General features: G+C 52.2%; 1 protein-coding gene across 1 annotated transcript in view; it reads right to left on the bottom strand.

Annotated features, from left to right (window-relative positions):
• Positions 1-2,144: 2,144 nt before the first annotated feature.
• Positions 2,145-17,913, bottom strand: part of INSR (insulin receptor) — a 95,015-nt gene continuing 79,246 nt past the window's right edge. Inside the window, exons 11-21 of the mRNA XM_049789402.1 lie at positions 17,058-17,323; positions 15,373-15,512; positions 13,670-13,829; positions 11,464-11,566; positions 10,601-10,668; positions 10,000-10,244; positions 7,958-8,068; positions 7,708-7,867; positions 6,501-6,630; positions 5,481-5,615; positions 2,145-2,837 (exon numbers count right to left, since the gene is read on the bottom strand). Of these exons, the coding sequence (XP_049645359.1) occupies positions 2,483-2,837; positions 5,481-5,615; positions 6,501-6,630; positions 7,708-7,867; positions 7,958-8,068; positions 10,000-10,244; positions 10,601-10,668; positions 11,464-11,566; positions 13,670-13,829; positions 15,373-15,512; positions 17,058-17,323 (1,873 nt within the window). The 3' untranslated portion in view covers positions 2,145-2,482. The remainder of the gene's footprint in view (positions 2,838-5,480; positions 5,616-6,500; positions 6,631-7,707; positions 7,868-7,957; positions 8,069-9,999; positions 10,245-10,600; positions 10,669-11,463; positions 11,567-13,669; positions 13,830-15,372; positions 15,513-17,057; positions 17,324-17,913) is intronic.

The raw sequence follows: 17,913 nt of genomic DNA on the forward strand, positions 1-17,913 counted from the left end.
TTATCCCCATTCTCTCTCTCTCTCTCTCTCTCTCTCTCTCTCTCTCTCTCTCTCTCTCTCTCTCTCTCTCCCTCCCTCCCCCTCCCCCTTTCTCCCCTGCCCATCCCCTGGCCCCAGGAGTCCACAAACACAGAAAAGAAAGAAAACAGTTCATTTTAGAGAGGAAAGTTTTTGGGTCACACCCAACTGTGCTCAGGGATCATTCCTGGCACACTTGAGGAGGGGAGGGAATCCTAGCGGATGTCAGGGATTGAACCCGCACTGGCCATGTACAGGGTCAGCGTCCTTCCTGCTGTACTATGGCTTGGGACCCCCCAGCACCAAAATATTTTTCAAAAATGGCAAAAGTACACTAAAGCCGAGAGACCCAGGGGTGCTTCTGCCTAGCATGACCTGGAGGAGTCCGAGTCAAAGTTCACTGTTGTTTATTTTGAGCAGCTTGTGGTCCCCCCACCCCCTCACCACCCCCCAGAAGAAAAAAAAATAAACAAACAAACAAAAAAAAAATCTGTGGTTTCACACTCTGTTCAGAAAATGTCTCCTGAGCGTGAAGGTCCTTAGGTGTTTCTCCTCTTCTGGGCCTCCCTCGCCTTTTCTTGGGGAGAAACGTTTTCGGAGAACGTCTGGCTTCGACGCCCCCACTTGGCTGGGCCCCACCTGGTTGGGCCTTGAGCTGAGGAGGGGTGGAGAAGCAGGTGGATGATGCGTCCAAGTTGGGGTGCAGAGGCTCACTGCATACTCTGAGCACTTAGTTCACAATCACTAGTGTTTGCCCAGCCAGGCCCCTCCTATGACGCTAGGGGTGGGGGCAGTGGGGATTCACATGGGCAACCACAAGGCTCAGGTGTGCCCCAGAGGGGAGGTGGCACAAGGGGAACCCCAAGATCAATCACCTCTGGCTCCATTTCCAGGCCTGCCTACCTCAGGAGGCCCTCAAACTCCATCCATCGTTCTCATAGACTCCAAGAGTTTAGCAGCTAATGTGGCATTCTTCTTAGAAAAAAACTGGAGGTTCGTCACCCCCAAACCAAGAGGTCCCTGTGCCTCTTCTAACGTCCTTTGTCGCCCCACATGCACCCAACACCCCACCCAGCCTACCCCCCTCCAAAACCCCAGGAAGAAATGGCCAATAACTTACGGGGCCGATGCTGAACATTTGCAAAAATTAAATAGGATACAAATATTTTCTCCAAAACAACAAACAACAAGGATGACGATGACAAGGACGACCAAAGAAAATCACCAACAAAAAGTCCCCAGAAAACAGAAAGAGAAGAAACCATCTCTTTGTCTCTGTGTTCCTTTCTGTTCCTCTTTCCTTCCCGCAGCTGTCCGCGTTCTGTTTGGTCTTGGAAAAAGCGCAGCCAGGATCCCTTCATATGCTCCAAGTTCTTCTCCTCTGCTCCCGGAAAAACCTGTGTCACCCCAGTGAAGGTGGCAGAAAGCTCCTGAGGTTGAGGGAGGCGCTGGGATCACACAGGGTTAATCAATCATCAGGCGAGGGAGTCGTCTCGTTGAAGACAAAAAGCCAAGAAGAGAGTTGCAGGGAGGGGTGGAAAATTCCCCACGTTAGGAAGCTTCCCTGAACCCCAAGTTTGTCCACATAGCATGAATGCTGGGTCACTCCCCTGCACACATACACACACACACACACACACACACACACACACACACACACACACACGCACGCTCACCCCTCTGTGCTGTGTCTAGACAAGACACAAGACACACGCCATGCCTACACGCTCACACAGACACGTGAATGATGTACTTGGAACAGCAAATCCTTATCAAAAACAGGAAAGCAGCATCTATTGGTCAATTTGAGGAACTGATTTGGTGAAGAAACCAAACCAAACCAAAACAAAACAAAAACCCAGGAAAAAAAAAATTCTTCAGTCTGGATGACAGAGACTTTTGAAGTGTGAACTGCATTGAAAACCTGAAATTCTACTGGAACGGGGTGGATTTGTTATGTTTTTTTTTTTCTTCCCTTCCCTTCTTGCACATTTCGGTGCCACACACATTTGCTGTGGTATCTGCTCTCAGATAACAGCCCCGCCCCTACAAAAAGAAAACATTTAAAAAAATTTAAAAAACACACACACACACAAAAAATAGGTGCCTTCTTTCCACTGGCTGGAAAATAAAAAAGTCTTATCCTGGTAGGCCACTGCCACCATGGACACCCCTTAGTCCCCCCCAAAAGAAGGTTGCTTCACGGTTTGAAGTTCAAATGCATTCAGTGGGGGGAACGGTCCAATCCCAGAAGGGGCAGTCGGTGGCAATTGTGTGGCTCGAGGGTCCTAAGTTGAGCAGAAACGGTCTCTGAGCTCCGGGCGATGTGATAGCGGAGTTGGGGGAAGAATCCTGAGATTGCTAGATGCCTTCCAAGCAAGAGGGGAGGCAGCAGGACCAAGATGGGGCTGTCGGGGGCAGCAGGGAGGTGGGAGGGGGGCGGCCTGCCCCCCAGCAGGCACTGTTAGGAAGGGTTGGAGCGAGCAAGTGTGAGAATCCGTCCGTTTTTCTTGCCCCCGTTCATGTGGGTGTAGGGGATATTTTCCTCATAGTGACGCTTCAGGCCCAGCGTAGGGACCCCATCACGACCCCCAGCCTCCTCCCGGGGTGGGTGTGAGGCACGGTCCAGGGGGACACTCTCCATGTCCTCCAGCTCTAGCTCCAGCTCCTCGCACTCGGGCATCTTGTTTTCCTCGCTGTGGAAGAAGGACACCTCGCAGAAGCTGGGGTGCAGGTCGTCCTTGAGGAGGTCCACGATCTCCAGGAAGGTGGGGCGCATCTTGGGGTTGAACTGCCAGCAAAGCTGCATCAGCTCCATTCTGAGAGACAGAGGGATGGGTGGGGGCAGGTGAGACCCAGAATTCTGTCAAGTAGCCCCCCCAACTAGGTCCTGCATTCACAAGGGACCCACAAAGTCCAGTCCTCAGGGATGGAACATCTGGCAGGTGTGGATGTGAGGAGTGAATTTGAGGGGTGTCTCTGAAGGCCTACTTGCATCCCTTCCCTATTGCTCCAGCCCTCACCTCACTCCCTCGAGGAAACTAAAATTTGACTTGGCCCTCTGAATGTGCTTGTGTTAATAAAACTTTATTGGGGCCAGAGAGATAGCATGGAGGTAAAGTGTTTGCCTTGCATGCAGAAGGACAGTGGTTCGAATCCCGGCATCCCATATGGTCCCCCGAGCCTGCCAGGAGAGATTTCTGAGCATAGAATCAGGAGGAACCCCTAAGCACTGCCGGGTGTGACCCAAAAACAAAACCAAAAATAATAAATAAATAAAAAAATAAAATTTTATTGACTCCCATTTATCTAAGAATTGTCTGAAAGCTGCCTTGGGGCTATATGACACCTGGCTTTGAGAGGAGCTTGGAGGATTGTTGGGATTTGAGTTGGTGTTTTCACTTTACGTCTTTCTTCTCCACCCCCCCCCCCCCAACTCTGATTTCTAGGAAAAGGGGAAATGGGTAAACTCGGGCCTCTGGACTAAATCCAGTCCCCTGTGTAAGTTTTTGTTAATAAAACTTTAATGACACCCATTTATGTAGGCATTGTCTGCAGCTGTGTCTTTGCACTACAAGGCTGAGTGGAGGATCTTCCAGAGAGCAGCCTACGTGCGAGATGAGTACCATGAAGTTGATTTTTCTAGAAAGCTGGTAATAATTCCACTCAGAAACCAACTTCAGGGGCCGGAGAGATAGCATGGAGGCATTTGCCTTGCAGGCAGGACAGTGGTTCGAATCCCGGCATCCCATATGGTCCCCTGAGCCTGCCAGGAGTGATTTCTGAGTGTGGAGCCAGGAGTAACCCCTGAGGACTGCCGGTGTGACCCAAAAATCGAAAACAATAACAACAACAACAATAAAAAACAGAAACCAGGCCAGAGAGATAGCACAGCGGTGTTTGCCTTGCAAGCAGCCAACCCAGGACCTAAGGTGGTTGGAATCCCGGCATCCCATATGGTCCCCCGTGCCAGCCAGGAGCAATTTCTGAGTTGAGAGCCAGGAGTAACCCCTGAGCACTGTCGGGTGTGACCCAAAAACAAAAACAATAATACTTCTCCAAGTGAGGGTTTCAAAACTAATTTTGGGGGAAAGCAGCCAAGGACAATTGCTCCCCTACACAGGTGGTGAATAAGCAAGGGAGTTTTTATGTCCATTGTGAAACAGTTTGAAAACCCCAAAACTACAGAGAAAAATGCAGCCAGCTCTCTTAGCTTTCTTTTCTCTTGGGAGACATTTTATAACCTAAATGCATTTCTTTATTTAATGGATGTTGTTGTGTTTTGTTTGGGGGCCACACCTGGTGATACTAAGGGGTTACTCCTGGCTCTGCACTCAAGAATCACTCCTGGGGTCCGGAGAGATAGCATAGCAGCGTTTGCCTTGCAAGCAGCCGATCCAGGACCAAAGGTGGTTGGTTCGAATCCCAGTGTCCCATATGGTCCCCCGTGCCTGCCAGGAGCTATTTCTGAGCAGACAGCCAGGAGTGACCCCTGAGCACTGCTGGGTGTGGCCCAAAAAAACAAACAAACAAAAAAAAGAATCACTCCTGGAGGTGCTTAAGGGATGCTAGGGAATGCTGGGGATCGAACCCTGTCCAGCTGCGTGCAAGGCAAGTGCTCTTCCCACTGTGTTATGGCTCTGATTCCTCCACTTAATGGTATTTTTTGTTTGGTTGGTTTTTGGTTTTTGGGTCACACCTGGCAGTGCTCTGGGGACCATATGGGATGCCAGAATTCGAACCACCATCCTTCCTCAAGCAAGGCAAATGCCTTACCTCCATGCTATCTCTCTGGCCCCTCCACTTAATGTTTTAACCTAAGTTTATCCAGCAAGTTATTAAATAGTTTTAAGGATCTTAGGAGATATTATAGCAGGAAAGGCTCTTGCCTGCAAGCAGATGACCTGGGTTTGATCCCCAGAAACCATAGGTCACTCAGGCCATAAAGTGGGATTACTGAGCACAGAGCCCAGGAGTCAGCCCTGAGCACTGCCAGGTGTGGCCCCAAAACAAACTAAATAAGTAAATAAATACCATAGATACACATGGCTGTATTTGTATTCTGACAAAAATATTAAGTGTAGGGACTAGAAAGTTAGAACTGTGGGGAAGGTGCATGCCTTACATGCAGTCAACCTGGGTTTGATCCTGGCACTCCAGAGGGTTCCCCAAGTCCACCAGGTGAAAACAGTTATGTATATAGGGGATAGAAAACTAAATATGGGGAAACTAGAAGTAATAGGACAGCCAGCATGCAGCCAACCCAGGAGTGATCCCTGAGTGCAGAGTCAGGAATAATCTCTTGAGCATTGCTTGGTATGGCCAACCCCACCCCCCAAAATGATACTAGACACAGGAAGACAAAACACATCTGTCCACATGATACAGACAGACTCTCTGTGCAAGGAAGCACCAAGCTTCCCCTGAAGCCCCGCCACTCTCAGCCCTCCTCTGGTACTTACACTCTCTCTGGACAATTCTCGGGATGCTCCAGAAATCCCCCATCCATGACAAACTTCAGGACCTGCTCATTGGATAGCCCTTGGTATGGCTGCTCGGCCAAGCTTGTGATTTCCCAAAGGACCACGCCGAAGGACCTGCAGGACAGAGTGCAGGGAGAGGCCACTATAGGGACCACAGACACATGCAAACACACCCACAATCATCTATGCAAACAAGCAACACAAATATATAAACACACAGAGATACAACCATACATAATACACAAACATACACACAAACAGAAACATACACACAAACACATACATACATGTACACAGATACCCATACACATAAAAATACACATAGGGGCTGGAGAGATACCATGGAGGTAAGGCATTTGCTTTGCATGCAGAAGGGTGCTGGTTCGAATCCCAGCATCCCATATGGTCCCCCGAGCCTGCCAAGAGCAATTTCTGAGCCTAGAGTCAGGAGTAACCCCTGAGCACTGCCGTGTGTGACCCAAAAACCAACCAACCAAACAAACAAATAAAAAAGGGGCCGGAGAGATAGCATGGATGTAAGACATTTTCCTTGCATGCAGAAGGTCGGTAGTTCAAATCCCGGCATCCCATATGGTCCCCGAACCTGCCAGGAGCGATTTCTGAGCCTAGAGCAGGGTAACACCCTGAGCACTGCTGGGTGTGACCCAAAAACAAAAAAAACAAAGCAGGACCAGAAAGCTAATGGGAAAACTGGATGGATGAAGGTAAGGCGATTGTCTTGCAAGTGGCCGACCTTGGTTTGAATCCTGATACTGCCCATGGTCCCCTGAGTACTAAGGCTCAAAGGCAGGAGCAGCCCCTAAACACCCCCAGGGGGCGCTCCCGAGCACAGAGGCAGGAGTTAGCTTTTAAGTAGTATTGGGTGTCCCCAAAATTTTAAAAAATACTTGACAATCTAGTAATGCCCTAGTATCTGGGACCCCCTTCCTTTGGTCACGGGGCCAGGTGAGTGGCAGGTGGGGCCCTGGGGCTACTCACCACATGTCTGAGGATGTGGTAAAGACGCCGTCCTTGAGGGATTCGGGTGCCATCCAGCGCACGGGCAGCAGGCCTTTGCCCCCCTTGCGGTAATAATCAGTCTCATAGATGTCTCGGGTCATGCCGAAGTCTGCAACAAACGTCACACGCTCACACCCCGAGCCCATGCTGCCCCCTCACATGGGACCCCTAAGACAAGCTGGGCGGCCACCACAGGTATGAACAGGGAGGTGGAGGGGCCTGGGGGTGACACTGGGGAAGGAATATGCACAGCTAGGATGGCTCAGTCATGCTCTCCCCACCAGGGACTCAACCCCCCTCCCAGTTTCGATGCCCTTTGCAGAGGGGTTCACCCACAGATTCAGATGGGGAGTGTGCCCCCTCAGCCTCAGAGGGCCTATTGGTCTGGCTCCTTCCTCCCATTACCCGAGACCCACACCCAGGTCCACGGCAATGTTTTAACTTAGAGCACTTCCTATTCCCCCCTCAGGTACCCCCATTCCATTATTTGGTGAGGACCTCAGCAGTGCATAGGGTTTATGGTTTGGCTTGGCTCAGGGGACCCTATGCCATGTAGGGGCTTAAATCTGGATCCAGGGTGCACAAGACAAGTGCTTTGTTTTTGTTTGTTTGGGGGCTAAACCCTGGCAAGTGCTCAGGGTTTACTCCTGGCTCTGGACTCAAGGGTCATTCCTGGCAGTGTTCTGGGGAGCCTATGGGAAGATAAAGATCAAACCCAGGTCTGCTGTGTGTGAGGCATGGGCAGTCCTCTTAGTATTATCACTCGAGCCCCAAGATAGATTTATAACTGAGAATTCACTTAGAAAAGTTGGGGAGAGAGAAAGAAGAAATTATGTTTAAGACGAGAGAAAAGTGGGATGGGCCGGACGGAGTGACAGGACAGAAGGGAAGGCATATGCCTTGCACGCAGCCAACCTGGGTTCTATCCTCGACAGCCCCTAAGGGTCCCCTGAACACCACCAGGAGAGATCCTTGAACACAGAGTCAGGAGTATAAACCCTGAGCACGGAACCAGGAATGATCCCTGAGCACGGAGCCAGGAGTAAGCCCTGAGCACTGCTGTGTGAGTCCCTAACAACCCACCCTCAGATTAACCCAGCCACCCACCCAAATAAGCCAAAATCCAAAGCCAACCCCAACCTAACTTGAGCCTGACCAATTCTGAAACGCTGCACCCCACACGCACCTCCAATCTTGACGGTGAAGTCGTGGGCTACCATGCAGTTTCGAGCCGCCAGGTCCCGGTGCACGAATTTCTTGGCGTTGAGGTAGGCCATGCCGTCCGCAATCTCAGCTGCCATCTGGATCATTTCTTGCAGTGTTGGCGGGGGTCTCCCAGGGTTATTCTGTAGTGGAGAAAAGATAAGGGGGTTGGGGTGTTGGGTGATCAAGGGGAGGTCAAGCCGGAGGAACAGGGGGAGGCAGTGACTTCTCACCTCTGCATCAGGCCGCAAGGATCGCAGGTAGCTCTTGAGGTCACCGTGGGCCATCAGCTCCATGACCACGAGCGTGGGCTGCCCTTTGGACACCACCCCCAGGAGGCGAACCTGCGGGAGAGTGGGGTGCTCAGAGCAAAGGCAGGGAGAACCAAAAGCCCAGGGCTCAGGCAGGGCAGCAGGGAGGGTGCTGACTGAACAGTCAAAACAGGCTCGATCCCCAAGCACAGAGCCAGGAGTCAGCCCTAAGCACTGCCTGGTGCAGACGAGCACCCCTTCCTCATGTATCACTTGGCTTCAGTGTGGTCTCCCCAGGAACCACTGATTGTTGGGTACAGACCCATGGTGAAAGGGACAAAACGATGGATTGCTGAGAGGGTACTCCCCTAAACTTGGCCTGGGGTGAGGAGGGAAGGGCAGGCGTCCCAGGGACCATCAGGGGCCTAAGGTTAGGGGGCAAGGCAGGGGGTTGGCCTGATGCAGGACAGGCGAGACACTTGCATCCTAAAAGGGGACAAAGGAGAGGGCAGGGAAGCTTCTGGAAAATGCTGGAATAGTAACAGATGCATCTCGGGGGTACAAGCAGAGAGATGGGGTGATCCTATTCTCCACATCCCATAGGATGGGCTCAGAAGGTGAATCCCTGGTGCTCTGCATGGCTGGACAGAGAGGAGGAGTGGTGTGGACAGGCGTGGCTGGACATTGTGGAGGCGTGGCCTGAAGAGGTGGGTGTGGCCAGACAGTTTGGGTGCGTGGCCAGGAAGGGGTGCATGATGGTGTGGAGGTGTGGCTGGACTGAGTCATGTAGGGGCATAACTGGACAGCCTGGGAGCGTGACTAGGGCTAAGCTAAGGCATGGCAGTTAGTGCTGTGGGAGTGTGTCGAGTGTAAATTTTGTGTCAAGGGCTTGGTGATTGGGGGGTGTTATTGGGGGTGTCAGGGTAAGGAGGCGGTGGTGTGGAGGCATGGCCAGGACGAAGCCATAGTGGTGTGGCCACTTGGTTGGTGCAGGGGCGTGGCCGCGATGGACTTGGCCATGGTGGGTGTGACTTGTCAGCGCAGGGGCCTGGCCATAAAGAGAGTGTGGCCATTGTGGGCGTGGCTTACAGGTTCAGGGGCGTGGCATTAATGAGTGTGGTCAACAAAGGGCTGTGATTGGTGCAGGGGTATGGCCAGAAAGGGGTGTGGCCATTGTGGGTGTGGTCTACTGGTTGAGGGGCATGGCAGTTATAAATGCAGTCGCAAAGGACTGTGGGTGGTGCAGGGGCGTGGCAAGAAAGGAGTGTGGTCGTCGTGGGCGTGGCTTACTGGTTCGGGGGCGTGGCATTTATGAGTGTGGTCAACAAAGGGCTGTGATTGGTGCAGAGGCGTGACCAGAAGGATGTGGCCATTGTGGGCGTGGCAGTCATGGGTGCAATTGGCAAAGGGCTGTGGTTGGTGCAGGGGGCGTGGCCGGAAATTGAGTGTGATCGTTGTGGGCGTGGCCTTCTGGTTCCGGGGGCGTGGCGATTATGGGTGCAGTTGGCCAAGGAGAGTGGTTGGTGCGTGGCCAGAAGGGGGCATGGCCGTTTGTGGGCGTGGCTTTCTGTTTCAGGGCGTGGTTAGAAAGAGATGTGGCCATTGTGGGCGTGGTCTACTGTGTGTGGGCGTGGCGGTTATGGGTGCAGTCAGCCAAGGCTGTGGCATGGCCAGAAATGGAGTGACAGGTGTGGGCGTGGCCAACTGGTCAAGGGGGCGTGGCAGTTGTGGGTGCGGTCAGCGAAGGTGGCTGTGGTTGGTCGGTCGTAAGGGGCGTAGTCTCTGTGGGCGTGGTCTACTGTGTGTGGGCGTGGCAGTTATGGGTGCAGTCAGCCAAGGCTGTAGCATGGCCAGAAATGGAGTGACAGGTGTGGGCGTGGCCAACTGGTCAAGGGGGCGTGGCAGTTGTGGGTGCGGTCAGCGAAGGTGGCTGTGGTTGGTCGGTCGTAAGGGGCGTGGTCTCTGTGGGCGTGGCCTTGTGGGCATGGCAGGAGTGCAGGGGCGGCTCTGCGCTTTGCTCTCACCACATGGTGGCAGGTGAAGCCCTTCATGACAGAGGCCTCATTGAGGAACTCGATCCGCTCGCGTAGGCTGGCCGACTCGTTGACGGTCTTCACGGCCACGCGGGTCTCCGGCTCGCCCTTGACGATGTCCTTGGCGTTGCCCTCGTACACCATGCCGAAGGAACCCTGGCCCAGCTCGCGCAGCAAGGCGATCTTCTCCCGCGGCACCTCCCACTCGTCCGGCACGTACACAGAACAGGGGAACACTACCCCTCACTTATCTACTTTGCGTCTGCAGAGGGCCCTCGGGGGTCCCCCACCCTCCCGGGGCATCCACCCCATGGCGATCCTTCCTGTCTACACTACTGGCCTGGCCTTCCACTGTCACCCCCTCCCCCTCCCCAGCTTTCCCACCTTGATGATTTCTTTAGCTACTAACATGCAAGTTCGAAGGACATATTGGATTTTTGTTTTCCCAGCAGATCAAACCCAGAGGGAGTCCCACATGCCAGGCTAGTGCCTTGCTGCTAAGCGACCCTGCCCTCTCCTGCCCTTTCAGCTAAAGGAGACAGGAGTGAAGAATTCCCTCTGCCTATATGCAGGGGAAGGGGCCAATACTCACCATCGCTGGCACTGAGATACTCAGGGTTTGAAGATGCATAAAGAGGTCCCAGGGGGCCATCTGGATGCCTGGGGGTGAGGAAGGGAAAGTCTTCTGGTCAGACATTCTTTTTTTAAATAATATCTTTATTTAAGCACCAATATTACAAACTGTTGGGTTTCAGTTATTAAAAAAAAAAGAACACCCTTCTTCACCAGTGCAACATTCCCACCACCAATGCCCCCCATCTCTCTCCTCTCCCACCCCTTGCCAGTATTCAAGACAGGCATTCTATTCCTCTCACTCACTACCGTTGTCATGAGAGTTGTCAGTGTAGTTATTTCTCTAACTGCACTCACCACTCTATGGTAAGCTTCATAGCATGGGCCAGGCTTTGCATGTGGCCCAGCCTAGTTTGCTGGGTTTATGTTTTGTGGAAATCACACCTGACAGTGTTTAGGGCTCACCCCTGGTTTTGCGTTTAGGAATTACTTCTGGCAGTGCTGGGAAGGGACACTATGGGATGCCAGGGATTGCACCTAGGTTGGCTGTGTTCAAGATAAACACCCTCCCTGCTGTGCTACTTTGAAAATAGGGGACCATAGAGATAGCACAGTGGTAGGGCATTTGCCTTGCACACAGCCAACCCAGGACAAACAGTGGTTCGAATCCCTGCATCCTATATGGTCTGCCGAAGCTGCCAGGAGCAATTTCTGAGTGCAGAGTCAGGAGTGACCCCTGAGTGCTGCCGGATGTGACCCAAAAAGACAAAACAAACCAAAAAATAAAAATAGAGCTCCCTCAGTGCCTAGGGATACTACACAACTCCTACCCTTGCCAGGAGCTGGTGGTTGAGCACCCCAAGGCTACCCTTCCTCACTCACCTCTTCCTCAGGAAGAGATAAATACTTCCAATCACAACACTGAAGAGAAAGACAAAGATGAGTGGCCCGATGATGATTTTGGCGATGTTGGAGGGAACATCCACTGAAAAAAGAGACAGGTTTCACGTGTCAGTGTATACACACAAACACACACACACACACACACACACACACACACGCACACACACACCCCCTTCTGGCTCCATAAGGCTGAACCATGGGCTTGGAGTTCAGCAGCTTGGTAGTACACTAGAACCCCAGACCACTGCCCACACCTGCCTTCTCCCTTCCTCACCCAAGGCCAATCTCTGGCAAGCCCAAGGCTCCCCAAGGCTCAGTGCTCAGATGCCATCTCTTATCCCACACAGAACCACACCCCCTTCTCCTGCCCCCAAATCTTGCCTCCTCTGGTGCCATCTGTGTATACATGCATACAAGCAAACGTTTCCATCATGTGACATTGGACCAAGATGCCATCACCTCCAGGAAGCCTTCTCTGATCAGCTCAACCTCCCCATCTTCCGCCACCTTGCTGTCTACTACATTACTGCCTGTTACCACTACCTAATCTTGCACCCTGTCTTGTTAGCCCATAAGTTGGTTAAGAATTTAAAAAAAAAATCATATGGGGCCGGAGAGATAGCATGGAGGTAAGGCGTTTGCCTCTCATGCAGAAGGTCATCGGTTCGAATCCCGGCGTCCCATATGGTCCCCCATGCTTGCCAGGAGCGACTTATGAGCGTGGAGCCAGGAGTAACCCCTGAGCACTGCCGGGTGAGACCCAAAAACCAAAAAAAAAAAAAAAATCATATAATGGGGGCCGGGAAGGTGGCGCTAGAGGTAAGGTGTCTGCCTTGCAAGCGCTAGCGTAGGACGGACTGCGGTTCGATCCCCCAGCGTCCCATATGGTCCCCTCCAAAGCCAGGAGCGATTTCTGAGCGCATAGCCAGGAGTAATCCCTGACTGTCAAATGAGTGTGGCCCCCCCCCAAAAAAAATCACATAATGGTTGTACTCTATATTTGTATTTTGGGGGTAATGCCCAGGGCTTACTCCTGACTCTATGCTCAGGAGTGATTCCTGGCAGTGCTCAGGGAACCCTAAGTGGTTCCGGCTGGGATCAAACATGGGGTTGGACTCATACATAATAATACATGACAAAGACCTGATCAGCTGTACTATCCAGCTCCTACATTTTATTTTTCATGACAAAATTTATCATAAAATCTCTGGTGACTGCGGTGAAATATGGTGCTATGTGGTGAAATCCAGTACTCTGTAGTGAAATACGGTACTGCCTACGCCAGGAGAGCAAAGATGAGACCAGTTGCTCTCTCCCCTGAAGAAGCAAAAGGCCCATTTATTTGATAACAAAGACAGAGACATCAAGGGGAAAAAGTTGATGCTCTAAGTGCCCCCCACTTAGGGCAAGGGGCAGCCAAGTGACATAAACCCGGTAATTGACACATCCCCCCTCCAGAGGTGGGCTGGATGATCCTCCCCAAGGATAGAGCAAAAAAAAGACACCTTCACCCATCATGCTCCCCAGAATCTGCAAGTCCAGAGGGCCCCTTGTGTCTAATCTACGATCAGTTTAAGCCTGATTAACCACGCCCACAGAAAGACCCTACCCACGGGCCGGAGAGATAGCATGGAGGTAAAGCGTTTGCCTTTCATGCAGAAGGTCATCAGTTCAAATCCCGGGGTCCCATATGGTCCCCCGTGCCTGCCAGGAGCAATTTCTGGGCCTGGAGCCAGGTATAACCCCTGAGCACTGCTGGGTGTGACCCAAAAACCACAAAACAAACAAACAAACAAAAAAAAAAGAAAAAAGAAAGACCCTACCCACGCAAGACCACGCCCACATGCATAGCCCACTCCCAACTGCACCCAAATCCCACCAGGGAGACCATGCCCACCTTCAGACCCCACCCACAACAGCACCTACACTCCAACCAAGTACAGACCACATCTCAAATGCAGACCACGCCCACAGAAACACCGCCCACCACTCAGACCACGCCCACCACTCAGACCACGCCCATACACCGCATCCATGTCTGGCCGTTCAGACCACGCCCCACAGGCCCCGCCCACAAACTGCCCATGCCCTGCTGCCCCGTCACCTACAAGCCACGCCCACCCACACAGGTGCCACGCCCACCCACGCAAAGGCCACGCCCACACCAGGCCACCAGCTGACTTACAATAGTCAGTCACATAGAAATATGTGGGTTCGGTCCAGGAGCCGTTGCCCGCCAGGGAAGTCGCCCGGATCCTCACGCTATAATTCCCCGGGGAAAGGCCTCGCAGGCGGCAGCCCCGCTCCAGCGCGTAGTGTCTGCGGGAGACGCAGAGGTGCAGCTCCTGGAGAGGGAAGCAGAGGGGAGACGGGTGGGTGCACTGGGGATCACGCGTGCCTGGTGCTTTTCCAGCCTTTTCCACCTGTGCTCACAGCGCGGGAATATAAATCAGGCGGTACAGGAAGAATATTTACCATTGGGCTGGGGAGATGGTACCGCAGGGAAGGTGTCTGACCTGGGTTTGATCCCCAGCACCCCACAAGGTCCCCTGAGCAATGCCAGGAGTGATCCCTGAGTGCGGGCGGGGTGAGGCATGGTCCCTCGGTATGATCCCAAAACAAACTATAAAAGGCATTTTCTTTACAGGTGGGCCAACCTGGGTTCCATCCCCAGCACGGATCCTAAGCATCTCTTAGTGTCCCCCGAGACTGCCAGGAGTGAGCCCTGAGCATCGCCTCATGTGGCCCAAAAAAAAATCAAACCAATCAACAAGCCAATAAAAGAAAAACAAGACAACCAAACCAAAGCCAAACACCACTCCCAGGCTTATCATGTGTCATGGACAATAACAGCAAGAACACGAGGCTGGGGGTGGGGGGGGCACCCATCCAAAGATTATTCCAGGAAGAATGAATCACTAAGTGGAAGGGGACAAACAGGCAAACAGATGAAGCAGAGGGAGCTATTATGTGGGACAAGCATGAGGTACACACACACCCTAAAGATAAAACCCAGACACCTGGGTGGGGGGGGCAGGGTAGGAGAGAGTGAGAGGGAAAGAGCTAGAAGCTTGGTGACTCCATTCACTCTGCAGACGAGACAGAATCAGTAAGAGAAAAGAAGTTGGGGGCCATGTAGGGCAGGTTGCAAAAAAGAGGTGCCAGGAAGAAAAGTACATGGGCTAGGGGAGACCCATGGCGGGGTAGAGAGAGGACTATGCTTCTACCAGGAGAGGTGGTTTCTAGGGAGCACGAGACCCCAGAGAAAAGAGGGGAGAGAGGAAGGTCAGAGAGCAGGCCCCAAGGGCTGGACACAGAAGATTTCCTATGCATAAACCCTTGAGCCTCCAAAGTAATCCCTGAGTACCCAAAGTCAGAAATGAAGAAAAGGGCCAGAGTGATAGGACAGTGGGGAGGACACATGTTACAGATGTTGATCAGGGTTCGATCCTCTGGATCCCAAAGGGTCTCCTGAGCACCACCAGGAGTGATTACTGAGTGCAGAGCCAGGAGTAATCCCTGAGCGTCACTGGGTGTGGCCCAAAAACCAAAACCAAAAAAAAAAAAACAATAAAAAAAGGCATGGGGAGGGGATAGAGGCTGGAGCAATAGCACAGTGCGAAGGGTGCTTGCCCTGCACACAGCCAACCCAGGTTGGTTCTTGGCATCCCATATGCTTTCCTCCAGTCTGCTGGGATGAATTCCTGAGCACAGAGCCATAAGTAACCTCTGAGCACTGCTAGGTATGGCCCCCAAACAACAACAACAAGCCCCAACAAACCAAAGAGAAGCACAATCTACTAGACTTGCATCCCCCCCTCAACCACACATCTAACACAGGAGCACTGGAGGCAGATACTATAGCAGGATGGGCATGGAGATCCTTACCTCATCGCCGTAGCGCTTGTAACTCACTTCATACAGTACGATCAGCCCGTTGGGCTCTCTGGGTTCCTGCCACTTTAAGTGCACAATGTTGTTCTCGAAGATCTCGTGGATCACAGGGCCCACAATGTCATCTGCCTTGGCTGAAATCAGGGACAAGAGTTAGCGGGGCAACCAGGACCCAGGCCCACCAGCCCCTCCCAACCCACCCACCATCTTAGGTCACACCCAGCTGTGCAAGGGCTTATTCCTTGGTCTAAGCACAGGGATCACTCCTAGTTATGCTTGGGGAATGCCAGGGAGTGAACCCAGGACAGGTGCATGCAAGACAAATGTCTTCTCGGCTGTTCTATCTTTTCTTTTTTTCCTTTTTTTTTTTTTTTTTTTTTTTTGGTTTTTCAGGCCACACCTGTTTGATGCTCAGGGGTTACTCCTGGCTAAGCGCTTAGAAATTGCCCTTGGCTTGGGGGGACCATATGGGACGCCGGGGGATCGAACCATGGTCCTTCCTTGGCTAGCGCTTGCAAGGCAGACACCTTACCTCTAGCACCACCTCGCCGGCCCCTGTTCTATCTTTTCAAGCCCTCAACTGAACAATTTTTTAAGATTTGCAGCCGACCTGAGTTTGATTCCCTATATCCCATATGGTCCCCTTAGCCTGCCAGGAGTGATTCCTGAGTGCAGAGCCAGAAGTAACCCTAAACACCACTGTGTGAGGCCCCAAACCCTCCCTTTTTTTTTTTTGTTTGTTTGTTTTGGGGCAACACCTGGCAGTATACAGGGCTGACTTCTGGGAGGTAATGGGGTGCTAGAGATTGAACCTAGTTGGCTGCAGGCAAAGCCAAGTTCCTTCTCCATATTGCTGGAAAAACACTCAACATAAAAATAAAAAATTAAAAAAATTAGAGGCCGGAGAGATAGCATGGAGGTAAGGCGTTTGCCTTTCATGCAGAAGGTCATGGGTTCGAATCCCGGCATCCCATATTGTCCCCCGAGCCTGCCAGGAGCGATTTCTGAGCATAGAGCCAGGAGAAACCCCTGAGCAATGCCGGGTGTAACCCAAACGCTCCTCCTCCAATAATTAAAAAATAATAATAGGGGCTGGAGCCATAGTAGTGTGGAAGGCATTTGCCTTACATGTGGCTGAGCTGGGTTTGAGGTCCAGCATCCCATATAATCCCCCAAACTTGCCATGAATTATCCCTAAATGCAAAGTCAGGATGACACCTGAGCATCACCAGGTGTGGCCCAAAAAGCTAATAATAATAATAATAAACTGGAAAGATGATACAGTAGGGAAGGTGTTTGCCTTGTACGCAACTGACCTAAGTTTGATCCTCAGCACCCACAAAGGTCTCTCAAGCCCCACCAGGGGTCATCCCTGAGCTCTGTCAGGTATTCCACTCCCCTCCAACAAATATTAGCAAACCAAATAACCAATGAAACGGAATAAAATATGAGAAAGAGAGAGACAGAGAGAGAGAGAAAGAAAGAGAGAGAGAGGTGGTGGTGAGATGCCTGGAGAGCTGGAGGTTAGCTTGGCACATAGCAACGGTCGAGTGGGGCACCCCAAACCTCAAAGAAGGTTTGGAAGTTGACCCCGGAGCACCAGGCCGTGAGTAGCCCTCTAGCAAGGCCAGGGGTACTTCCTCCACTACCGGGCAAGCACGCGTGCTCTTTGGACGCACCTTCAGGCATGGTGCGCGCGCTGACATAGGCGGCCACACTGCAGCGCTCGTCGGGTGCCTCCTGGTTGCAAGCCTGCACCTCAATGCGATACCCCGTGAAGTGCCGCAGGTCCGAGATGACCAGCGACTCCTTATTGACCACCTTCTCGAAGTATCGGGGCTCCTCGGCACTCGTGGGAGGGCTGGTGGGGAGCTCGGGGACCGTGGGCACCGCCCTGTCTGTCACGTTCGCCACCTCGCCCAGTGCCCGGCGCTTCCTCAATGGCCTGGAAGACAGGAGTGCACAGCCGGTCATGCAGATGCCCACCAATTCCCACCAAAAAGTTTTTTTTTTTTTAGTCTGAACAGAGAGGCCGGAAAGGTAGAATAGAATAGTGCAGGAGTTTGCCTTGCACACAGCTGACCCGGGTTCGATACCCTGGCATCTCGAGAGGGTTCCCTAAGCATCCCCAGGAGTAATCCCTGAGCATCACTGGAAGTGGCTCCAAAACAAAAGCAACCCCCCAAATACCTGGGGGGCTTGTATAGCAGGTAGGGTGCTTGCTTTGCAAACCAGACTTGGTCTCCAGAACTCCATTAGGTGCCCCAAGCCTTGCCAGGAATTAAACTCATGAAAGACAAGTGCTTGGACCCACTGTTTTATCTCTCTGGTTCAAGAGGGGTTTTCTTGTTTTTTTTTTGGGGGGTGGTTTTTTGTTTTGTTTGTTTGGTTGGTTTTAGGGCCACACCCGGTGATGCTCAGGGGTTACTCCCAGCTATGAACTCAGAAATCGTTCCTGGCTTGGGGGACCATATAGGACACTTGGGGATCAAACTGCGGTCTGTCCTAAGCTAGAGCGTGCAAGATAAATGCCCT

This window comes from Suncus etruscus, chromosome 15 (genome assembly GCF_024139225.1).
Source record: "Suncus etruscus isolate mSunEtr1 chromosome 15, mSunEtr1.pri.cur, whole genome shotgun sequence".
NCBI lineage: Eukaryota > Metazoa > Chordata > Mammalia > Eulipotyphla > Soricidae > Suncus > Suncus etruscus.